This window comes from Camelina sativa, chromosome 10 (assembly GCF_000633955.1).
Source record: "Camelina sativa cultivar DH55 chromosome 10, Cs, whole genome shotgun sequence".
Classification (NCBI taxonomy): domain Eukaryota; kingdom Viridiplantae; phylum Streptophyta; class Magnoliopsida; order Brassicales; family Brassicaceae; genus Camelina; species Camelina sativa.
In genome coordinates, this window is record NC_025694.1 from 8,811,467 (window position 1) to 8,834,880 (window position 23,414).

The 23,414-nt window shown below is 33.4% G+C and overlaps 7 protein-coding genes and 1 non-coding gene across 8 annotated transcripts in view; 7 read left to right on the forward strand and 1 right to left on the reverse strand.

The window, feature by feature from the left end:
- Nucleotides 5,831-7,473, reverse strand: LOC104718033 (uncharacterized protein At4g22758-like). Its single transcript, XM_010435693.2, has 3 exons — nucleotides 6,938-7,473; nucleotides 6,555-6,759; nucleotides 5,831-6,270 (listed from the first exon to the last, which is right to left on the reverse strand). Exons 1-3 carry the CDS (start codon nucleotides 7,286-7,288, stop codon nucleotides 6,050-6,052), a joined length of 777 nt encoding a protein of 258 aa, XP_010433995.1. The 5' UTR covers nucleotides 7,289-7,473; the 3' UTR covers nucleotides 5,831-6,049.
- Nucleotides 10,280-12,250, forward strand: LOC104718035 (methylsterol monooxygenase 1-2-like). Its single transcript, XM_010435694.1, has 5 exons — nucleotides 10,280-10,724; nucleotides 10,817-11,139; nucleotides 11,545-11,692; nucleotides 11,785-11,817; nucleotides 12,008-12,250. The coding sequence occupies exons 1-5, from the start codon at nucleotides 10,389-10,391 to the stop codon at nucleotides 12,065-12,067; spliced, it is 900 nt and encodes a 299-aa protein (XP_010433996.1). The 5' UTR covers nucleotides 10,280-10,388; the 3' UTR covers nucleotides 12,068-12,250.
- Nucleotides 12,494-12,566, forward strand: TRNAK-CUU. Its single transcript has one exon. It is a non-coding gene; the product is annotated as a tRNA-Lys (tRNA).
- On the forward strand, nucleotides 13,836-15,803 carry LOC104718036 (methylsterol monooxygenase 1-3). Its single transcript, XM_010435695.2, has 5 exons — nucleotides 13,836-14,309; nucleotides 14,649-14,971; nucleotides 15,137-15,284; nucleotides 15,403-15,438; nucleotides 15,552-15,803. Exons 1-5 carry the CDS (start codon nucleotides 13,986-13,988, stop codon nucleotides 15,594-15,596), a joined length of 876 nt encoding a protein of 291 aa, XP_010433997.1. The 5' UTR covers nucleotides 13,836-13,985; the 3' UTR covers nucleotides 15,597-15,803.
- On the forward strand, nucleotides 16,063-17,332 carry LOC104720179 (methylsterol monooxygenase 1-3-like). Its single transcript, XM_010438130.1, has 5 exons — nucleotides 16,063-16,386; nucleotides 16,468-16,790; nucleotides 16,925-17,072; nucleotides 17,157-17,197; nucleotides 17,299-17,332. The coding sequence occupies exons 1-5, from the start codon at nucleotides 16,063-16,065 to the stop codon at nucleotides 17,330-17,332; spliced, it is 870 nt and encodes a 289-aa protein (XP_010436432.1).
- LOC104718037 (probable protein S-acyltransferase 13) lies at nucleotides 17,707-20,398 on the forward strand. The gene is made up of 7 exons (XM_010435696.2): nucleotides 17,707-18,009; nucleotides 18,682-18,910; nucleotides 19,010-19,101; nucleotides 19,398-19,527; nucleotides 19,648-19,733; nucleotides 19,848-19,910; nucleotides 20,057-20,398. Exons 1-7 carry the CDS (start codon nucleotides 17,821-17,823, stop codon nucleotides 20,183-20,185), a joined length of 918 nt encoding a protein of 305 aa, XP_010433998.1. The 5' UTR covers nucleotides 17,707-17,820; the 3' UTR covers nucleotides 20,186-20,398.
- On the forward strand, nucleotides 20,836-21,855 carry LOC104718038 (methyl-CpG-binding domain-containing protein 1-like). The gene is made up of 3 exons (XM_010435698.2): nucleotides 20,836-20,906; nucleotides 21,008-21,063; nucleotides 21,278-21,855. The coding sequence occupies exons 2-3, from the start codon at nucleotides 21,028-21,030 to the stop codon at nucleotides 21,734-21,736; spliced, it is 495 nt and encodes a 164-aa protein (XP_010434000.1). The 5' UTR covers nucleotides 20,836-20,906; nucleotides 21,008-21,027; the 3' UTR covers nucleotides 21,737-21,855.
- LOC104718039 (methyl-CpG-binding domain-containing protein 1-like) overlaps nucleotides 23,300-23,414 on the forward strand; it is a 2,278-nt gene continuing 2,163 nt past the window's right edge. Inside the window, exon 1 of the mRNA XM_019230876.1 lies at nucleotides 23,300-23,355. The gene's annotated coding sequence lies outside the window, so the exon portion shown is untranslated. The remainder of the gene's footprint in view (nucleotides 23,356-23,414) is intronic.

Consider the following 23,414-nt stretch of genomic DNA (forward strand, 5'->3'; position numbering starts at 1 on the left):
AAAAAAAAAAAAAAAAAAAAGTTGCACCTAGTAATATATAAATACTTGAGGTTTTAGTATTAGCCAAAAATATTAAAATGGCAAAATAGTTATACTGCACCCACTAAATACTTTAGGTGATGGTTTTGAATCCCTTAACTATTTTGAACTAGTTTAACGATAATGTTTATATATGTTAGGATTAGTTCGGATACTCGTTCGAATATCAGGTAATACCCGATCGAATTCGGCTATCTGATCTTAATAGGTGCTAGATTCATTATGGTATTTTAAAATTTTAGATACGAGATTAGGTCGGATTTTCGGGTTTGGGTATTTTGCCAAGGCCTAATGCGGGCAATGCGATGGATTCTTGGTGAACAGAAAACTGACGTAACCTTTCATAGGTATTCCTCCGACCTGGTGAACATGATGTCTATACCAACAAAATCTACATATTTTTAGTTAACTTTATTTCCGTAGTGCATACAAAAGCAGATAAATTAGTACGGACTACCCATGTTTTACAGCATCTTGACTAGTTGGTCTGTAGACCGAGGTTAGTTTGGGTTCCGTATTGATAACTTTCCAGAACCAAATAGAGGTCCTGTAATATTTTGGCAGATTCATTTGGTAGTAGCTAGATTTTATATCATAGACGTTAACAGACTTTGGTGTTAGTAGATTATTTTTTTTCAACAACTTAGAAAATTAATTAAAAAGTTTGGTCAACCAAACAAAAAAAACATTGTTAATTTTCAAATGATCAAATCAACAACAAACAAACAGGATACTATATATAGGGTATGAATTAGGTAGGATTCACGTTCAAATCAATATCTATAAATAGATCAGCAGCAAACTTCTAAATCAAAGTTTATTTCCTCATAAAAGGGAAACTGCTAATGTTTTTTTTCTTAAACCATTCTCTTTTTTTTTTTTTTTCATTTTATCAAATTATATAGGGTGTCAATTATATATTATACATCAAATTATTATAATATTTATGATATAAGTAATGTTAGGCACATATTCATTCTTTCTTTTTAAAACTAGATCAGATGCATAGTTAAAAATTATGCTTATAGACTCCGGTAAGTTAATTTTATTTGAATATAAATTTACATATTGACCAAGTTTCTTACACAGCTAGCATGGGAATGAAAATATATCATCTTGTCTTGTTGATGCTAATGGGGCAAATAGATGCATGCTTCCATTAGGATTGGCTTAAAAACAAAACCATATTTAAAAAACAATCGATTAAATTCAACTCTATGGGAAACATCCAAAATTCGAGTTGACCTTGTATCAAAGACTACCACAAACTCTTGTGTTGGTGTCCCAATCGAAGCAACCCAATTGATACAAGGTCAACTAAAATATTGGATGTTCCCATAGAGTTGAATCTAATCGATTCTTTTTAAGATACGATTAAAAAACATTAGCAGTTTACCTTTTATGAGGAAATAAACTTTGAGATGAAAATTTAGAAGTTTGCTGCTGATCTATTTATAGATATTGATTAGAACGTGAAACCTAATTCATACCCTATTAAAACCAGAATTGCATGAACATGGCAAATGTACACACCAAAGATTACACCAAAATACTACCAAATTTTCAACCATTCTTCTTGTTGTAATACATGCGTTTTTTGTGTATCACAACTATCCGAACTCTTATTTGGCGTGGTGGACCTGCCGAAGCAAAGGTGAGATTTTGAAGTTAACCTTTTGGTTTCAATCTTCTTCTGGATTATTGGGCGGTTGGGATCATATATGTATATTCAACGCAACCTGTAGTAGATATATCCAACGGATCTCTAATTTGTTAGTATCTGAGTATGATCCGATCCAAGCTTATGTTCACAAAAGGTTGGTTTATCGTTTTGTATTGCTTGTTTTGTTTTGGATCAATTTATTGTACTAAGAACTGATATACTCTTCACATTTGCATATTTGAATTCAATGAATCAAGAAAAATCTGAGATTTTCTGGAGAAATCATCTTCGGCCTAGCCATTTGGAGCTACGTACTACTGACAAACCTCACTCACACATACTTTGTCGGAAATGCTCCAGTGGGCTATACAATCTACGGAACCTAAATGTTGTTTGAAGATTTTTAATCAGTTGACCATGTAGATGTTGTTGTTGTTGTTGTCGTTGCTTTATGGACTCTTACCGGTTTGGTCTCCGATGCCATTCCTTTTGACATTTGGTTGCGGGCTCTTGACATTTTCTTTATTTCCTGATCATGCATTACTCATACGGGTGAGATACAAGTAAGTTGATTGGCTCATGCGTTGGTGAATCCATTTTCTGGAGATTTTGGTTGGAATGCATGTTTTCTGCTAGTTAAACATCTGGATACTTGATTTGTGATGCTGAATTGGTTCTAACTTTGGCATCCTTGTCTCTTTTTTTTTTTTTTTTTTTTTTTTTTTTTTTTTTTTTTTTGNGGTACAAAAAGTCTTGAAGTTTTATCTGCTTTCACTAAAAATTCTTAACTTGTTTTAGATGTCTTTTCCAGGTTTAATTTGAAGTTGCAAAGGCTTTTGTGCCAGAAACAAAGAGCATGCATTCCCCATGTCACCTTTTTTGGCATAGCTAGAGATAATCAGATTCCACGACACAACATCTTTCTCTGGGATCTTGTCAAAGACTCTGCGAGCTTCATCCACATTCCCACTTTCTAGATACCCCCCTGTAAAAGCGAGTTCCACGAAACTGCATTCTTCTCAGCAATATCATCTCAAAAGCCCTCTGTGCCATCTCAATGTAACCGATCCTAACATACAAACCCACCAGACCTGTCTGAACATAAACACAACCACATAATCCTGTTTTAAGCACCTGAGCAGGAATAAACTTACCATCAGTCACGTTCTCTACCTTACCACAAGCTCTCAAAACTGAGGTTATAGCATGTGAACTTGGAGGAACTCCAGAGTTGTGCATTTCGATGTACACGGCAACCGTTTCTTTAAACTTCCTATGCTGGCTCAAGAACCGAACAAGACATCCCCAAGAGAAAACGATTAAACCCCTTGAGGATTCTTTTGACATAGTTTAAAACATTTCTAGAGAACTCTTTAGTCAACTGAAGAGTTTGGTGGACCAAAACGGGTTCAAGATGGTTAAAACCATTCACAACTAACTGTGTGCATGGACTTGCTTTGCCTGTTCAAGCACTACACATCTTTAAAGGAAGAACCTCAGCTTAGAATCCAAGCATTTGAGAAATAACCAACTTCATTGTCTCTGCCGTAAAGGAGTGGATCTCACTTTTGCCGGAATTACTGTTCATATCGCTGCTTCATCGTTCTTGTTTTCGTTAGTGGACTGATTTTTGTTATCTCTTTTTGTACCTGTCCAAATCTAAACTTCCAAGGCCTTGCCCAATTTTTTGGGAAGGCCCATTAATAAAGTTTGTTCTCTTAAAAAAAAAAAAACTTTCTGAAATACTCTCTTCTAGCTAGAAGGTTTCTTTTGGCACCGTCTAAACTCTAAACCAAAATCCCCAAACTAGACAGAATAGTAGAGTAATTTAATCCAACCTAACCAATCTAATACGCATTGGTTTATTTACCACCATAAAATTCAGCGAGTTTTATTCAATTACTTAGACTATTTATTATCTTTGTATAATTTTTTTTTTTGGTTGACAATAATATATTTTGTTTGTTGTTTTAAATATTGTTGACTTTAACAAACCATTCCCCAAATTTGATTTGGTTCTTACGTAATATCTTCATGGCAGCGTTTGAATTTTGCCCTTGGTCTTGCCATGAGAGCATTAACATCGACTAGAGAAAGTAATTTATTTTAATTCCCTAGTTTAATGCCGATATCAAATTACATGTGACGTGAGAAACTAAGCATATGTATTTTATACGCATATAGTTTCAATAAAAAATAAAAATATTTGTATGTACGTACTACTTAAAGAATAAAGAGTATAGAATTACAACTATATATGTAAACATTATATGTTATTCAAAAATATATTTAGCTTAGTCTTTTTTATATTTACTTTTGTTAACATAATCTTGATATAGTAAAAACTAATTAAGGGAATAAATGTTAGCAAGTAGTCGTCAATATGTGTTAATATTTATTGCTGTAAACGAATTTACAACACTACTTAAAAGTAATTAATTTCACATGTTATCCAAAAATATATTTAGCTTAGTCCATTTTATATTTACTTTTGTCAACATGATTTTGATATGGTAAAAATCAATTAAGGAAATAAATATTAGCATGTAGTCCTCAATTTGTTTTAATATTTATTGCTGAAAACTAATTACAAGACTACTTAAAAGTAAATAATATCATGTATAATATTCATATATACATATATTTATGTGTGTGTTTTTGGTACAATATTTCCAATATGATTTTTTACATCAAATTTCTTATTCAATCGTTAACTCAAGATAATGCAAAAACAAAAATATCGAGTCAAGAAAGGAAAAATGAGTAAGAGAATTGTCTTGATAGCATTGACATATGCAAAATTGATGATAATGATGTTTGAGATAGAAACACTTACTGTTCATAGGATAGGTTGGGGAACACTTACCTGGAATCCCAACGTCAACCTCTCGGATTGGGCCGCCGATGAGCAATTCTACCTAGGCGATTGGTTGTGTGAGTAATTATTATCAACATTTTCACATTCTTTTTTTCATTTTAATTTTTAATTTGGGTTTACAAAGTATAGTTTGTATTTAACTATAATTTTATTATTTGAAATTGGCAGATTTTGGATTTGATCCAACCATTCACAACATCCTCCAAGTAAACAAAAGTAGAGCAATGGGTCAACACTGATTTCATATCTAAAGTGACTCTTGTAGGAAAAGATGTATTCCACCTCGTATAACCGAAACCTTATTATTTTATACGTGGAAGAGGATATTGCAACAAAGGCATGAAACTAAGCATCAACTTCCTTCTTCAACCGTTTCCACCAAGTCCAACCGATATTATGATCACTCCCGCCGCCTCCACCTATAATATTCTCATAGCCTCAAACGCTCTTGTCGCGGTTGCTACCACTTTTTTCACCTTCATCGCTTATAGATCTAAAAAAACAAAGCATTAGCTTTGACTAGATTATGTTGTTTGGTTTGGGTTTTCCTCTCTTTATTAAAAATAAATTTGTAAGTTAAAATAAAGTTTGCTTCTTTCTTAACAAAAAAACGCGTCTTGCTTTGATTTTGGTTAGAAATCCATATTTACTTTAACATTTAACATTATACATTTATATGTACACACCAACCAAATAAAATCATTAAATGAAAACTAGATTTTAATAGTTTTTATTAACTTTTTTTTAACAAAAATCTAAATCGATGTTTCATTAGTTCTTCATTGATGTGACTTATTTTTTCTTTCAATTTAAATTTTTAAAAAGATTTTGTAACACAAAAACTAAAACCATAAACTAAATCCAAACTTCAAAAAACCAAAAGCTATAATCCAACTACTTTAAAATTTGCAAACATTCATAGCCCTTCGTTTTCCAACTTTTAAATATGTATATATATATATATATATACTTTATCTGTTTCACAAAAGTGTTATTTTAAAGTTTATTTCTATTTCACAAAATGTGTGATTTTCCATTTTCAGTGCATATTTCTACATCAAGTTTTCTAACTCTACCCCTAATCCTTCTCATTAATTAAACCATTAACAATTTATTAAATAGGGATATATATACTATATATATATATAATTTAATATTTTTTAATTTGTGTGAAATGTATCAAACTCACATTTTTTAGAGAGAGTAGTATAGTAATTTTGTGCTATCCATATTCAAATCTGCGTAATGCATGTTGTGAATTTCGTACTTATCTTATTGTTGTTAACCACATTGGACAAAGTTGCCAGTTTGGCTTACAAATCAATATCCGGTAACAAGTATGTATGGTATAGTAAAATCTGTAAACGATATAGCACCGTTTTTATAAACAATAAAGTGCTCTTATATTGGAGTAACAACACAAACTAAAATATTTATGTGCCACGCTCAAAAGTGTACTTTGGTATATCTCATTGCACACATACCAATATGTTCCATATCTTTCTCGTTCTCCTTATGATTTTCCCAATGAACTGAGCGATGCACGATCCGATCAAATTCGACGACGGGATAAGGCTAGCTCTCACCGTTGCAATCCCGGGTAACGAACCTCCGTTTTGTTCATGAGCTTTCTTTCTCATGTAGAAGCTTCTACTTCCTAATTCTCCTATTATTTCTCTTTTTTCCAAACCTGAAAAGTACATCAAATTAATAGCTCAAGCTTTTTTTTTCCTCAATAAAAACATTTAAAATCATCGGTTTAAATCACCCTTTTCTTTATTAGTAAAAGCTAACTCATATATTATGTGAATTTTTTTTTTCACATGAGTTTAAAGCAAAACTATATAGTATAGGATAGATATTTTAATCCAACCTAACCAATCTAATACACATAAGTGATCACGCTGAACACACAAACTGCTTTAACTTTTAGATAGAGTTATGGTATAAATATTAAGTTATATAATATCTTACACTGGATGCTGAAATGTGACTGATGCAATTCAAAAGCAGAATCTCGATTGAGTTTAGGTGTTCGTCCTTCTTCGCAGTACTTATCAACAACGATTTTGATCGTTTCTTCGACGTTAGAACTCAGCTTAACCATTGCTCTTACAGGTCCAGGACTTCCTTCTACTGCTACATTAATTACTACTTTTGGTGCTTCTCTTTTATTACCCTGAAGTTTTTTTTTGTTCCCAATTTAAGACAAAAGTCGAGGGTTTGTTACGTAATATTAAAAAGTACTAGTCCAATATAAAATAATCTCAAAAAATTTGGACTAAATGTAAAATTATTTTACAGAGTTGAAAATCATGATTACGAAAAATAGTAAAAAAGAAAAAAACGACTCTGACCTCTAGATTGATCGGAGCTGAAGACGACGGCGAAGATAAGCTCGTTAACGTCGGAGAAGAAGAGAAAACCTCAGAGCGAATCCTAGGCAAGTAAACGATCGGGTCTGCAGATTCTTCCGTTTGTAAACCTCTCATCGGCGACGGTCGCCGCAAACTACTGTCTCCTCCGTCACGGCGACGATTGATAAGACTCGGCTCTGAATAGCTTCGTTCGAAAACATTTTTCGTCGATTTCGAGTGAGTTTTATTCTTATCGGAAACGCACCTTGACGCCGTGCGTCTCGTTCTTGAGCTCCGGCCACCGTTTACAACCGGATTCGAAGCTTTTCTCCGGTGAATCGAATCAGACATTTTTGAAGAGTTTGCGTAAGGATCAGAAGGAGAGAAGGTTTTGTGTGTGGGGTTTGCTTGGCAAAGAAGCGAATTCAGAGTTTATTCTCTCTGCTTTTGCTTTACTCTTTTATCTTTTGTTCTCTTTCATTTGTTAGTATTTGTTTTCAAACGTTAAGTGTGGCTTTTAAAATTCAAGCCGACCAACAAACAAAAACCATTAAAAGAATAAAAGGTAAAAATAGTAAAATATGAGACGTGGTTCTATGATATTTATTATTCCTGTCAACATTATATTATGATATCTTCTGCTGATTCTTACGTGTATTTGTGTAATTTAATTCTTTAAAAAAATTGGAAATTGCGCTACAGTATCTGTATTACTAAAAAATATATAGATGGAAAGACATATAATTATTGATATCAAATGCGTTAAGAAAGGCAAAATGCTAGAGGAAAAAAGAAAATAAGTTCAATCAGTTTCTTGATGCATCGTTTTAAAAGATTATTATTACTTGGGAGACTCACAATTCTATAAAAGTGTATAGGGAACAAAGCTATTGGATTTGAAGAGAATTCGACACGTCAACCAAAAGAAACGAGAAACCCGAAACAAATTTCGTAAACTCACACAAAAATCTAAGGTGATAGTGTGACGCACATAAACTAATAGGGAGGAGTAATAGAGAGGGGAGAGACTCCAAATCATAGTTTTTTTTTTTTTTTTTTTTCGGTAAGTGTTGATTAGTGGAAATATTATAAACATAAAAAAACCAAATCAAGATACATCATTAACGTCAAGAAATGATACATCAAATGAGTAATATAAAAAAGAGTAGAGTGTGTGGCTGAGATTGGTCCGAGGTTTGTTTTCACTCGTTGAAAGAAAGAACTTTTGGGATTCTTAAAAAGACATTAAATGAATGGTGTGGGTCGACGTTTCACGCGTAACACACTTGTTTCCCACCAAGTATTACAACGATTTCGATCGTTTGTCGAATTGTAAGTTTGTAACCCTCTTTTTTATAATTGCTAAAACACATACGTATTACTATGATTTAAATTATCATTTATTGTTATGACGAAAATTGTAAATCGACTTTAGATTTTCAAATTTAACGTCACGTTTCGTGATAAGAGTAATACCATTCTAAATATTTAAAAACAATTGGCCAACAGCCTCAAATCATTTCAACGTTTTGCAATGCATATCATGAGTTTATACTATAATAATTTAATGCTGTCTTAAAAATTCTTATACAAGCCACAAAAGTCATATTTATCCAGGAATTTTCCCTCAAAAGACTACTGACTCAGTGACTCTACGTGTTTTGAGGAGGTATAAAGTATAGCTTCTTTGAAAAAAAATATTGTATGAACCCTTGAAAGCTACAACTCTAATTCTTTCAATGGTTCATACAATTTATTTGACAAAGAAAATCATGCAAAAAAATTGGAGTTGTAGCTTCTTTGTCACAGGGAAGATTGATAAAGTTAGGTACAAGTTTCACGAGAATTTATACATGCAAATTAAAATTAAAATATCACAAAATGTTCTAGACACGTTAGCAATGTTGGTTTATTCCGGTTTTAAAAAATCTAACTAAACCCATAATACCACGTCACGTTCAATACCATTCTAAAATTTTAGATTTGAGATTTTCAAATGTGACATCACGTTTCGTGATGTAATACCATTCTAAATACTTAACTAGATGAGTATCCTGCTATTGCACGGTTTGAATTTTATTTTATACAAAAATTGTGTATATATTTTATAAAGATCATAACTCAATTTATCATATAACTCATTACATTTAAACTCATATATTATTGCTTACGCTTGTTTAATTCGGAAGATTTTGTAAAAGGTTTGTTTATATTGTTAAAATGGTTTATATATTTTATTCTTAAAGTGGTATTATTCTTTTGAATTAACTGGTTAATACTAATAATAATAGGAATGATTAAGGTAAATTTTCTGTAGATATTATGGTTTGTGTTCCAGATTCCTTGTTATTATTAATAATATATCTAAAATAATCAATTGAATCCGTAAATATCGATTATCAATAATCAAGTCAACCCATAATTTCAAACTATACAAATAATACATTTAAATTACTAATGTTTTAATTTTAGAACCAACTAATAATCCATATATCTATTATATAGTTTACCAAAAAAAATCATTTACTTCCAAAATAATAAAGTAGAGATTACAATTGGCCAACAACTTCAAATTATTTCAACCTTTTGCTATAATAAATTTAATGCTGTCTTTAAAATTTTTACACAAGCCACAAAAGTCATATATTATCTCCGTGAATTTTCCCCCAAAGACTACTCTGACTACGGGTTTTGAGAGTGTATATAGTAGCCCTGTTCGTTTCAGTGTCGTGCGACTATTTAAGGCGACTGTTTCTAAAACGGCTGAGTTTTGTTTTTTTTTTCAACTTAGGTGGTATCATACATAGAAGAAAAAATAAGAAAAGTACAGATTTGAATTTTTTGTCAATGGCATTTTGATTTTGTTTTGCTGATCTGTAAAATGAAAAATGAGCGATTGTTGCTGTTTAAACGCTGCTTTAACCGGTGATTCCAAATTTTTAAAATTCAGATCGCTGCAACAGAAAGTAAAGGAGATGAAGAAGAGATGAAGAAGATCTGAAAGGAAGTTTATGAAGAACAGTCGATGTTGCACCGACTAACTTTTCGAACAGGCCAATATAGTTTCTTTGTAAAAATAAATTGTATAGATGAACACTTGAAAAATTAGAGAGAGAAAAAAAATCTAAATAGAAACAACATGTTCACGTGACTTTATTAGTCTAACCAGTTGAATCCATCCATTAATCGTCACGAGAATATACATAACTCTCTAACAAAAATATCACAAAAGGTTCGAGACACGTTAGTAATGTTGGTTAATTCCGGTTTAAACAAATCTAACTAAACCGATAATGCCACGTCATCAGTCTACATATTCGCCAACTCAGTCTATAACAGACAAAAAAATCAATCCAGCTACAACGACGACGATACTAACACACTCACACTCTCTCTCTCCCAATCTCACCGTCGCCGTCGCCGGAAGAAACGAGTTCTGACATCTTCCACAATGATCCCTTACGCCACAGTCGAAGAAGCGTCCACGGCGTTAGGCCGAAACCTCACTCTGCTGGAGACTCTCTGGTTCGATTACTCCGCCACCAAATCAGACTACTACCTCTACTGCCACAACATCCTCTTCCTCTTCGCCATCTTCTCCTTCGTCTCTCTTCCTCTCGTATTCATCGAATTGTCTCGATCTACCTCAGATTGGTTCGATCGGTACAAGATTCAACCCAAGGTGAAGAACTCTTTCTCCGACATCTTCCGGTGTTACAAAGGCGTCATGAAGATGTTCATCCTCGTCGTTGGTCCTTTACAACTCGTTTCTTATCCTTCGATTCAGGTTTCGCTCTTAATTTTGATTTTCAATCGCTTTCTCATTTTGGGGAATTGATGATCTTAGAGATGAATCTTTTGAATTGTGTTTAAAAACAGATGATTGAGATTCAAAGTGGGTTGCCATTACCATCGTTAATGGAGATTGTAGCACAGTTAGTGGTTTACTTCTTGGTAGAGGATTACACTAACTACTGGATTCATAGATTCTTTCATTCCAAATGGGGTTATGAGAAGTTTCATCATGTTCATCATGAGTATACAGCTCCTATTGGTTATGCTGCTCCTTATGCTCATTGGGCTGAGGTTTTGCTTCTTGGCATTCCCACGTTTCTTGGACCGGCCATTGCTCCTGGTCACATGATTACCTTTTGGTTGTGGATTGCTTTACGCCAAATTGAGGCTATCGAAACTCATAGCGGGTGAGTGAAGAAGACATGGTTGTAGATAGCTTTTTACTTTCTTCCCAAGTTTGTAGCTTTTTGTTATACTTCATCATATCCACTTTTGAATTAGTTTATAGTGAGTTGGTAATGTATATATTATGTGGGATGTTTCAATAGTGGCTTACCTTTTTTTGGTTGGGCTAAGGTAGGCACTAGCCTTTTCAGATACATTTTAGACCCTTTTAGTTCTTGAGGATTGTTTTAAGAGTGCTTAGATAACCTTTTAATTAACATTCCTATTTACTAAGGAAGAAAGCATTCTTCAAATGAGAAGTCTTTCCTTTTGTTCAAAGAAGTATTTGGACAATATGATGTTTGCTTGATGGATGAAGCTTGTTTCTCCGGGAGATTAATTGAGTTCTTTCTTTTTTTCTTTTGTAGGTATGATTTCCCATGGACTCTGACTAAGTACATTCCTTTCTATGGTGGAGCTGAGTATCATGATTATCATCACTACGTTGGAGGACAAAGCCAGAGTAACTTTGCATCAGTTTTCACTTACTGCGACTATATCTATGGAACTGACAAAGTGAGTATTGAAAACTTCAGTTTCTTTCTGGTTAGCGTCTACCAGTTTTGGATAAAACATTGACAGTGTGAATATATCTTTACTTCCATTAGGGTTACCGGTTCCAAAAGAAGCTTCTGCAGCAGGTAAATCCAAATACTCCCAAAACTGAGACTCAACAACATTTAGCTTATCTCTCAGCATAAAGATAAATGCACTATCAATTGCGAGTTCACATAACGATTCATAGTTTTATTTTGTATTGATGATGTGTTTCCTCTTGATCTTTCAGTTGCATAGACTCTCCTACTTAATGCTGTATCTTTTGAAATGCAGATCAAAGAGTCGTCTAAGAAGAGCAACAAGCAGATTAATGGAGGAGGGAAATTGGATTAGTTTCTAGAAAGTGGTGCCTATTGAAGCAGCCACAGCTCAAAATGCTCTTTCCTTTTGACATTTTATGATCTGAAGGTTTTCTATAAAAATTTGCTAACTCTTTTTGAGTTATTAGAATTGGTAGAGGAAAGAAGATATGAGAAGGAATCATCAAAATCCGAAACGGTGTTGGTGAGTTTTTTAGATTGTACCGTTTTCCTTTGTTTATTCATATCCAGAATTTGAATAGGTAAAAATTATTTAGTTGTTTTGAGGATTTTAACGAGTCTTGAAATGTGTAAATTTCTTTGCTTTTTGAAAAAAAAAAAAAAAAAGATTGTGAATATTAACTTTTTGTCAGACTGTTTGGTTTAGTTATTAGTAATTTTTGGTCACCTAGGGTCTGATACTGGTAATTTAATTGACGCCGTCAATACTATCAACAAAGCCCGTCTAGCTCAGTTGGTAGAGCGCAAGGCTCTTAACCTTGTGGTCGTGGGTTCGAGCCCCACGGTGGGCGCATTTCTTTTTATGTTCTTTTGGGGCTATCTCAGATCAATGTTGTAGTATGTTTTTACTTCACTGTTGCAACTTGCAAACTCACCCACAGGGCATTTATTACACTCCATGATTTTAAAAAGGGAACGATATCGATAGTTGCATTGAATTCACTTTTGAAGAACCAAAAAAACTAATTGAAATGAAATGAAATGACCGAAACTAACGAAACACACGCATTTACTAAATGCTTTCTCTATGTCGTAGGTACAACAATTTGTTCGTTTTTACTTTTCACCAATACCAAGTTACCAACCAATAATCATCGAGACAGTCTCTTCCTCTTTAGTTTCAGCTAACACACATGCTCTTGTATATTTATAAAGTATGTCGTCCTAGATTTACTAATAATATAATAATAATGCTGGAAAAATTCAGTATCCATAAATCGTTCTTGATATCTTCAAATTTAGTGAAAAGTACAAATTTTGCAAGAAAACTTCCGAAATGACATTAAAAACTGGGTATGAGCTACAATCTAAAACATGTATTCAACGCGTCATAATATCTTTACAATAATTCAAGGAATGGGGCAGTGGCTGTCAGGTTATATTCTGAACTACTTCAATGAGTTTATATACACTCTAAAAAAAACTAATTCAAGAAAAAGTTTTAACTAAGTTTGTCCACTCATATTTTGTGTATCAACGATTTTTTCTATTCTAGACGTTTGGATCACTATTCGGTAACAGAAGAATATAATTTGATCCCGTAGATTTTCAAAAAACAAAACTTAAGCAATTCACAATCATTTGCTGAAAATAAATTACTGCCCAATAATAATTCTATAAATGAAATTTGCAATAAATATTTACGAAAATATATTATACTTTATAACTGACCTAATGCCAGTAATCTATGTTTTAATTTTCTTATTGTACGACAAAAAAAAATGAAAATCTGATCCCTTTTATTTAAATAAAAGATGATGTAAAAAAAAAAAGAGATGTGAATCTAGAAGTAACGGTAATTGACAAAAAAGAATTAATAATAATAAAAGTAACAGTAAAGATATAAACAAGAAATCATTTATGTGCTCTCTACTAAAAAGTTTTTTTTCTTTAAAAAAAAAAACAGAAAGATAGAGGACCCAATTTGGCGGACTTCTCAATGGGGGAAAAATATAAAAACTGTAAGTTCTTTTTTTTTGGGTAATAATATTTAATAACAAAATCGGCAAAATTAAGTTGGTACCGTGCTTTGACATGTGTGTGCATTTCATATAACTCCTACACCATCCTCATATATACATTGTCAAAAACATACTCAAGCTAGCCACACGTTATATCACTTGTGAGAGTTTCACTCCAAAACACTGCCATACATAAAACATAGAAGTTAATCCAGACACAACAACACCCCCATACAGTCTCAACCAAATATGATCCCATATCGAACCGTTGAAGAGGCGTCCGTGGCTTTAGGAAGAAACCTGACTAGGCTCGAGACGGTTTGGTTCGATTACTCAGCCACCAAGTCCAATTTTCATGTATATTGCCATACCATTTTGCTTCTCTTCCTTGTCTTTTCCCTCGCTCCTCTCCCTCTTGTGTTTGTGGAGCTGTCCGGCTGGTTCGATCAGTACAAGATTCAGCCGAAGGTTAAGTATTCGTTGTCAGAGATGTTCCGATGTTATAAACAAGTCATGAAGTTGTTCCTTCTCGTCGTCGGTACCTTGCAAATCGTTTCTTATCCTTCGATCCAGGTTCTTAATTTAATATATATTTCATTTATTATTAATATATAAAACCTTATATATATTAGACTATATACACATAATACATGTGTATGTCTATAACATTCCCTATTTTTAGTGTTAGTTTTGCAACTTTTTATGTGTGAGTGGCAGTTACAATCTCTTTTTTGCTGATTTTTGGGTTATTTAGAGCAAAATGTAAACTCAACCGTTATAAAATCTATATGTATGTATGTATACTCCCCTTTTTCTAGGTTTGGGATTTATTAGCTAAATATATATATTTTTTTTGTGTTAAAATTATTATATACCAAAATTGAATTGATTGTATATGTGTTAAATTAACAGATGGTAGGGATTCGAAGTGGTTTGCCATTACCATCGTTAATGGAGATAGTAGCACAGCTAGTGGTTTACTTCTTGATAGAAGATTACACTAACTACTGGATCCATAGATGGTTGCATTGCAAATTGGGTTATGAGATGATTCATCGAATCCATCACGAGCACACATCTCCCATCGGATATGCATCGCCGTATGCACATTGGGGCGAGATCTTGATTCTTGGTATTCCGACGTTTCTTGGACCCGCGATTGCTCCTGGCCACATTATGACCTTTTGGTTATGGATAGCTTTACGCCAAATCGAGGCTATTGAGACTCACAGCGGGTAATTTTTTGTAGAAATGATAGTATAATGATTTTCATATGTGAAAACACAAACATAAATATTTACGTTTGAAACTATTGGACTACCTTTAGAATATCACTATCACAACAATATGGTTTATAACCAAAATAAAAATAAAAATGCAATTGTTTATATTGTTTGCAGATATGATTTTCCATGGACTCTGACAAAATTTATTCCTTTTTACGGTGGAGCTGAGTATCATGATTATCATCATTACGTTGGAGGACAAAGCCAGAGCAACTTTGCTTCAGTGTTTACGTACTGTGATTACATCTATGGAACTGACAAAGTGAGTACTACTGTTTATCAAACTTAAATTAAATCAATCCCCATGTAATGTTCCTTATATTTCTTTCTTTAACAAAACATTGACCAGTGTTGTTATTATTGTTTTTATCTATCCTTAGGGTTATAGAATCCATAAGAAGATTCTTCAACAGCAGGTTAATATTCTCAAGTTTAGATACATATGTTAGCTTCATATATGTCGTCTTAATTATAGTTTATTTTTGTTTATGATTTTTTGTTTGTTTTGGGTGAATCTTATACGTTGTAGGTTAAGGAGGAAGCAGAAGAGAAGGGAGGAACGAAATATGATTAGTAATAAATTCGAAGAGTGTTAAAATTTTCAATCTGTTGATAAAATATTAAATAATATGTAAACATAAAAGATTAAGAATAAAGTATCATATAATATGTATTGTCGCTCTCTAACATGTGAACGATAAAAAATTATATGTATATTTTAGAAATAATATAACCTTTAAGAGCATCTAATGGATGAAAATGCTCTTCGCCTCTCTTTGTATTCTTCCTTCCTTGTTTCTTTGTTTTTGAATTATTAATCCCTTAAACGTTTGTATTGTATATCGATCGTATTCGTACGAACCGTCGACCAAAAACAAAAATGAAGCACAATAAGCTTATGTGTCAAAAATTTGGTTGGCTAGATGACTTCTACGTTTATATTATAAGCGACTAAATTATATAGTACGTTATTACTCCAAACCATTGTATTGTACATGATAATAACAAACAAACTAATATAGACAGACACTAGACACAGTATGATCCCTTATCCAACCGTTGAAGCGGCGTCCGTGGCGTTAGGACGAAACCTGACCTGGTTCGAGATGGTTTGGTTCAATTACTCAGCCACCAAATCCCATTTCTATGTATATTGCCACACCATTTTGCTTCTCTTCCTCGTCTTTTCCCTCGCTCCTTTCCCTCTTGTAGTTATGGAATTGACCGGCTGGTTCAATCAGTATAAGATTCAGCCGAAGGTTAAATATTCGTTTTCAGACATGTTCCGATGTTATAAAGATGTCATGAAGTTGTTCACTCTCGTCGTCGGCACATTGCAAATCGTTTCTTATCCTTCAATCCAGGTTACTAATAGTTTTTTCTGTTTTCATTTACTAATTGAAACAAACGACTCATTATTTGAATATGTGTTACTAAATTCACAGATGATTGGGATTAGAAGTGGGTTACCATTGCCATCTTGTTTGGAGATGGTAGCACAAATAGTAGTTTACTTCTTGATAGAGGATTACTCTAACTACTGGATCCATAGATTGTTGCATTGCAAATGGGGTTATGAGAAGATTCATCGAATCCATCACGAGTACACATCTCCCATCGGATATGCCTCCCCGTATGCACATTGGGCCGAGATCTTGATCCTTGGGATTCCGACGTTTCTTGGACCGGTGATTGCTCCTGGCCACATTTTAACTTATTGGTTATGGATAGCTTTACGGCAAATCGAAGCCATTGAGACTCATAGCGGGTAAAATTAAACATTTGAAACATATCAAACCATAATTATTTACCTATGAAGTTATTGGACTATAATATATATATAGATATTGGAGAATGTTATGTGGTTTTGTTACTAAAAAGCAAACTTTTTGGTTATTGCAGATATGATTTCCCATGGACTCTAACAAAGTACATTCCATTTTATGGTGGAGCTGAGTATCATGATTATCATCACCACGTTGGAGGACAAAGCCAAAGCAACTTTGCATCAGTTTTCACTTACTGCGACTACATCTATGGAACTGACAAGGTGAGTGAGTGTGTTGAATAAACTTCATTGAAATTATTCAATTCTTGTTCCCTTACAAACTTCAGTGAAATTTTACGTCATTAGGGCTATCGAATCTATAAGAAGCTTCATCATCATCAGAGCAGGTTAATGATATTCTTAACTAATTAACATTATTAGTGTTAGCTTATTATTAGCTTCATAATTAATGTGGTGACCTTGTATATCTATTTTACACGTTGTGTAGATTAAAGAGTAAGCTGACGAGAAGGGAGGAATGAAATACAATCAGTGATAAATTCATATTAAGGTTGAAAATTTTAATCCATTGATAAGAGAAAATTAAACGATGATCCATATGTTAAGTGGATTGTGTTGTTTTGTATTCTAAATACAACTTTACAATCAACTATTTGTTAATAATTTATCTTAATTAATAAAAGTCTTTGGAAGCAAAAAAAAAAAAAATTACTTAATTTTGTTTCTGGTTATAGATGGACACGATTAGGTGTACTTACTTAGTAAGTCTTACTATAAAATTAATAAAAGCTTTTTTTTTGGGGTAAAAAAAAAAATATATATATATATAAATTGTTCTTTAAAAAGGATATCTAATTTATCAATAAAAAAATCAAATAATTTTTCAGCTCCAATGTCACCCAATTTTTTTTATAAAATCTCTTCTTCAAATTCAATAAAAAAGGGTTTGCTCCGACCAGAAAAATTCTGGTTTTTTTTTTTGTTTTTCTTTCCCTGAAGAATCCCGACAATGGCGTGGAACATGTTCAAGTTCTGCACAGCACTTCGTGCCTTGGGTTCGATTATGATCGTAGTTGTCATCGGGATCATCGGATTCACATACTACGCTGTTGTCGTCGCGAATTACGGACCTGCTCTATTGACCGGTGGTTTCGATTCGTCAGTAGCTCTTTTGGTTTTAGCCTTGTTTCACTTTCTGGTAAATAACTCAATTTCTTCTTCTTCTTCTTCTTCTTCTAGGTCAAATCTTTTAAATTTTTAATCTTTTTTGTTTTGTTTTTGTGTGTGACCCTTTAGTACCCTCTAGATTTGGATTGTTTTAGATTTACTAGTTACAGTTTGACTTTGCTTTGATGATATTGAGTCAAAACTCAAAATCTTGTTGCTTTGAAGCTAAGACATGGAGATAATGCTATTGCTATATGTGTTTGTTGTTTATATATGTTGGAGTTTTGCTTTTTCAGTATCGAATCTGATTCCTATTACACATTTAATCATACTAGAATCTAAATTGGGCATTTCTTCTTAGTGTTTTTTTTTTTTTTTGTGTGGTAATAGGCCCAATCTAGCTGGCTGTGTGGGTTTAGATTTATGGCTGTTGGATGTTAAGTACCAGTTATGGTATCTTTCACTTCTTGTAATACAGTAGGCAATTGAATTAAGAAATCAGTGATACTATAAGCTAGCAATCAAGTAGTCATCCTTTTTTTGGTTTTGGTTTAGTGTAGAGTTACTTCTAGTTTGAAGCTGTTGGTTTCTTACGTGTTGTAATAGATTACCTACGTTTGAGCTCCTACACATGTTAGAAGTCACAGAAGAAAGAATGAGGAAGCAAAGGACTCATTTTTCATGATTGTTGTTTTGTGTGCAGCTTGTAATGCTATTGTGGAGTTATTTCTCTGTTGTTGTGACGGACCCTGGTGGTGTTCCAACGGGTTGGAGGCCAGAGTTAGATATAGAGAAAAGCGGCGATGGAAACCAAAATTTGATTGGAGAAGCTAACCCATCACTCTCGGTTGGAGATTCCTCGAATCATGGTGTAAGATACTGCAGGAAGTGCAATCAATATAAACCTCCTCGTTCTCACCATTGTTCAGTATGTAAGTCTCTTCAATTTGTGATTCTTTTCTTTTGAATACGGTGGTGTATCTCTCTTTTTTTGTTTTAGTTGTGAAAAAGATTTCATCTTTGGTTTTCAGGTGGAAGATGCATACTAAAGATGGACCATCACTGTGTTTGGGTTGTAAATTGTGTTGGGGCAATGAATTACAAGTCTTTTCTCCTATTCTTGGTATGTCAACTTCTCAACGCATCACTGAATGAAGTTGTTTTTGGGCTTATTACACTTACAATACATGGATATGATTAGAACTTTATTCACATGATGATAGCTGAAACGAGGGAATTGCAAGTAGTTTCTTTTTTTTTGATTAATGCTAACTGATTAGCTTTAATGACATAACCCATCCTTTCACATGCACTGCAGTTTCTCCTGAACTATTTCCTTATGTACCATCAATCTTGATATGTTCTGTTCATTAAATGTTTGTCATGTTCTTAATGCATTCCCAATATGTCAAAATGCAGTTTTACACATTTCTTGAGACAACGTTGGTTGCAATATCGCTATTGCCAGTTTTCCTCGTATTCTTCAGTGATGGAGATGGTGACATAACTGTATCACCAGGAAGCCTAGCAGCCACCTTTGTTGCATTTGGTGAGTTCAAAGAGATATATATATCTGGATTTCCGTTTTTGTTTGCTTGTTTGTTTCAGAACACCTTAACGTTACCAATTCTTTCGTCTGATTCAAAACCTTCCCCCTCTTGCTTTCCAGTATTGAACATAGCATTTGCGCTAAGTGTCCTAGGCTTCTTAATTATGCACATAATGTTGGTTGCTCGTAACACCACAACTATTGAGGTAAAACACCTTTCACTTGGTTTTGCTCTTAACTTGGGGTTTCTCAGGGACCTCCATGCATGGTAATGGCTAGCAAACTAATTTTGTTTTTCTTTCTTCTCTTTTTAATCTCAGGCATATGAGAAGCATACAGTTAACTGGCCGTACAACCTTGGTCGTAAGACAAACTTTGAACAGGTTTTCTCTCCATCTTCTTTGTCTGTCTCAAAAACTCGTGTTGTTATGGTCGATTCTAGAGTTAATAGAAGTAGTTTCTGGCTTGTGAAATGAAATCTTTGGACAGATACACAATCAAAGCTTGTTTGTTTCTTTTGTTGAATTAGGTATTTGGAAGTAATAAGATGTATTGGTTCGTGCCATTATACACCGAAGAAGATATGAAGAAGTTGCCAGCACTTGGAGGGTTGGACAATGCGAGCAGGTCGGAGACAGAGCCACTTCAGTCTCTATGACCTTTAGACTTGAAATTTTGGAATTAATCAAAATCTGCTTTGTGTATGTATCAATATACCTTGTCACGTGTGTATTACATATAAGTGCCTTTTTGTGGAATATTTGTCTCTTTTCTTTTTTTTTTCGTGTAAAGAAACTTCTCAAGTATCTTTACACACAGCAAACAATAACATGTTCATTTGCATAAATATACATTTTCATTATTATCTATAGATGATAATAACACGCACTGATGATATATATCTATCTTGTATATATTTGGATATGGTGTATGTAGTAAGAATGCTCAAATCTGCAAAGTCCAATGCTTCTCTTCAAGGCAAGAGAGCATCTACCTCAAACTCCAATAGTGTGTTAGTGTAAAAGCCCACATTATACCAGCTTTTAGGACATTTGAAATCCATGATGACCCTTCTACAACAAAAAAAAATAGAAATTATAATTTAATCAAGGATTTAACTAAGAAAAAAAAATAGAAATTATAATTTAATTAGGCCATATTTAGAAAAATATCCAAGAAAATCTACAGAAATGATATGGGTGAAAGTTTAGCCAATCGTTTCACGACAACTGTAATTACAGTTTTAGACAAGATTTCTTTCTTTCTTTCTTGCTTCTTACCACACAAACTGCATTAAAAGAAAAAAAAAAGGTTACAAGAGAGTTCTCTCATTACCTATGCTCGAAGAATTTAGGGAAATCTGAAATTGTTGTTCCGAGGTATACACTCTTTTGAATCAGTCTTGTTAGGGTTCTTAGTAATATTTGATTGATAGGGCTTTGAAATTGAAGGTTTTGTGTGTATTTTTCTCTGTTGTTAGTGAGTTTTGAAGAAGTGGAGATGGATGCTGAATCATCGAACTCAACAAGCCTTAAGGTGACAACACCACTTCACCAAAACCACTTTAACTGCACTGTACAAACTTCAGTTCGCTTGCTTTGTGTCACACAGTTTTTCTTTGTTTTAAGTGATGTTTGATGCAGACATGAGACATATAGAAGGTGTATTAACTTAAAATTATGTCATGCTTTCTTGATTTCAACATGTTGTAGCATGGATCTTGTCTGATTCCATATTTGTATTTGTGCAGGGAAAAGCCAAAAGTTCTTCAGAGCGGGAAATAGATATCTTTGCTGTGCAATGTGCCGAGTGCCAAAAGTGGAGGAAGCTTAATTCTCAAGAGGACTACGAGCTAGTCAGAAGTAGACAACTAGAGAAAGAGTTTGTGTGCGAAGAGTTAGAAGGTGTGTCCTGCGAAGATGCTGGAGACATAGAGTATGACTCCTCCAACACATGGGCTCTTGAAAAGCCTGGCTTGCCTGAGACACCAGAAGGGTTCAAGAGGAGCTATGTTATGAGAAAGGACTACTCGAAAATGGATGTGTACTACGTAACTTCTACTGGGAAGAAGTTCAAGACGCTCGCTGAGATTGAAGCCTTCATTGAGGCCAATGAGGAGTTTAAGAATGCACCACTTGAAGATTTTAGTTTTACAGCACCAGAGGTAATGGAAGACACTGTCCCCAAGCCATCCAAGGAAGATGAATGATTGAGCTACAAAGTGCTTATGAGTCTCCAAGCTTCTTATGCTGTTGAAGTTGGACTTATGACTTAAGAAATTAAATGTTTTTTTTTTAAAAAAAAAGCCATCGCTTTCACTATGGTTGGGTCGTTATTATCTAATAAAGGATGACATTTTTTTCTAATAAAGAATATTCGATCAAAGCTCGACAAAGTGCATGGTTCTATAGTCTAGCTTTGTATGCTCAAGCAATGCTCTCCTTGCATATAAATGTCTTCATATACTGAAACTGGTATATAAGCTTACAAGTGGCTGAGACATATAGATGCTTTTAAAGTTTATGTATGAACATCACCACTTGAAATCTATATCTAGTGCGGGCTCAAACATTTTATAGGTCTCTGGATGAATTTAAAAAATAAGTCTTAATATATCAAAAATCATTAAAAATGTCATTTATTATGATAAGAAGAAAAAATTAGTACCATTTTATGCATCATTTTTCAAAAAAAAAAAAAAAAAGTAGTAAGATTAATTACCTGTATCAGAGAATATTCATGCAAACTATTTACTGTGAATTAAAATTTCTGAATTATTCAAGTTAATTTAATATATGTTAATCTCAGGCAAACGAATGTTTTTTATTCTTTTCTTTTCTTCTTAATCTCAGGCATATGAGAAGCATACGTACGGTTAACTGTCCGAGTGGCCGTACAACCTTGGTCGTAAGACAAACTTTGAACAGGTTTTCTCTCCGTCTTTCTCAAAAACTCGTGTTGTTAACTTGTTATGGTCGATTCTCGAGTTAATTAATATAAGTATTTTCTGGATAGTGCAAAGAAAACTTTTGTTTACTTAGATATTTGGAAGTGATAAGATGTATTGGTTCGTGCCACTATACACCGAAGAAGATATTAAGAAGTTGCCAGCACTTGGAGGGGTGGACAATGCGAGGAGGTCAGAGACAGAGCCACTTCAGTCTCTCTGACCTTTAAGACTTGAAATTTTGAAATTAGTCAAAGTGTATGTATCAATATACCTTGTCACTTGTGTATTACAGATTAGATAAGTGCCTTTTTGTGGAATATTAGTCTCTTTTTTTTTTTTTTTTTGAAAAGAAACTTGTCAATTACCTTTTACAAACAACAACATGTTTCTTTCATATTCACATTTGCATAAATATATATATTTCATTATTTATCTATAGACAATAATAGCATGCATTGATGATATCTATCTTTTATATATTTGGATATGGAGTAAAAAGATTACACAATTTCTGCAAAGTCCAATGCTTCTCTTTCAAGGCTATAGGCCCATAGAGCTTCTCTATGACCTTTTTGCACTTGAAATCCAAAAAAAAAAAAAAAACATTAATAATAAGACTTAATTAGGGGATTTGAGTAAGGAAAAAAATAGAAATCATAATTAAATTTTATCCCCATGTAATGAAAAAAATCCAACAAAAATCTACAGAAATGGTATGCTTAAGATTTTTAGCCAATAGTTTCAGGACAACTGTAATTTACAGTCTTACAAGATTACTTTCGTTATTTCTTCATATATACCACACAAACTGCATTACAGGTCTCTCATTACCCATGCTCTGAGATTTTTTTTTGGGAAATCTGAAATTGTTTTTCGAGGTATACACTTTTTTGAATCAATCTCGTTAGGGTTCTTCGTTATATTTGATTGATAGGGG

What these genes read in the sequence shown, in the direction of transcription:
- LOC104718038 (XM_010435698.2), top strand. Translation starts at nt 21,028, where the DNA reads ATGGATGCTGAATCATCGAACTCAACAAGCCTTAAG. An exon ending in CGAACTCAACAAGCCTTAAG is followed by an intron (nt 21,064 to 21,277) that starts GTGACAACACCA and finishes GTATTTGTGCAG; the next exon opens with GGAAAAGCCAAAAGTTCTTC.
- LOC104718036 (XM_010435695.2), top strand. Translation starts at nt 13,986, where the DNA reads ATGATCCCATATCGAACCGTTGAAGAGGCGTCCGTGGCTTTAGGAAGA. An exon ending in GCTATTGAGACTCACAGCGG is followed by an intron (nt 14,972 to 15,136) that starts GTAATTTTTTGT and finishes TATTGTTTGCAG; the next exon opens with ATATGATTTTCCATGGACTC. An exon ending in AGAAGATTCTTCAACAGCAG is followed by an intron (nt 15,439 to 15,551) that starts GTTAATATTCTC and finishes TATACGTTGTAG; the next exon opens with GTTAAGGAGGAAGCAGAAGA.
- LOC104718033 (XM_010435693.2), bottom strand. Translation starts at nt 7,288, where the DNA reads ATGTCTGATTCGATTCACCGGAGAAAAGCTTCGAATCCGGTTGTAAAC. An exon ending in CAGCTCCGATCAATCTAGAG is followed by an intron (nt 6,760 to 6,937) that starts GTCAGAGTCGTT and finishes AAAAAACTTCAG; the next exon opens with GGTAATAAAAGAGAAGCACC. An exon ending in GTCACATTTCAGCATCCAGT is followed by an intron (nt 6,271 to 6,554) that starts GTAAGATATTAT and finishes TGTACTTTTCAG; the next exon opens with GTTTGGAAAAAAGAGAAATA.
- LOC104718037 (XM_010435696.2), top strand. Translation starts at nt 17,821, where the DNA reads ATGGCGTGGAACATGTTCAAGTTCTGCACAGCACTTCGTGCCTTGGGT. An exon ending in TTCTCACCATTGTTCAGTAT is followed by an intron (nt 18,911 to 19,009) that starts GTAAGTCTCTTC and finishes TTTGGTTTTCAG; the next exon opens with GTGGAAGATGCATACTAAAG. An exon ending in AGTCTTTTCTCCTATTCTTG is followed by an intron (nt 19,102 to 19,397) that starts GTATGTCAACTT and finishes GTCAAAATGCAG; the next exon opens with TTTTACACATTTCTTGAGAC.
- LOC104718035 (XM_010435694.1), top strand. Translation starts at nt 10,389, where the DNA reads ATGATCCCTTACGCCACAGTCGAAGAAGCGTCCACGGCGTTAGGCCGA. An exon ending in TTTCTTATCCTTCGATTCAG is followed by an intron (nt 10,725 to 10,816) that starts GTTTCGCTCTTA and finishes GTTTAAAAACAG; the next exon opens with ATGATTGAGATTCAAAGTGG. An exon ending in GCTATCGAAACTCATAGCGG is followed by an intron (nt 11,140 to 11,544) that starts GTGAGTGAAGAA and finishes TTTCTTTTGTAG; the next exon opens with GTATGATTTCCCATGGACTC.
- LOC104720179 (XM_010438130.1), top strand. Translation starts at nt 16,063, where the DNA reads ATGATCCCTTATCCAACCGTTGAAGCGGCGTCCGTGGCGTTAGGACGA. An exon ending in TTTCTTATCCTTCAATCCAG is followed by an intron (nt 16,387 to 16,467) that starts GTTACTAATAGT and finishes CTAAATTCACAG; the next exon opens with ATGATTGGGATTAGAAGTGG. An exon ending in CTTCATCATCATCAGAGCAG is followed by an intron (nt 17,198 to 17,298) that starts GTTAATGATATT and finishes CACGTTGTGTAG; the next exon opens with ATTAAAGAGTAAGCTGACGA.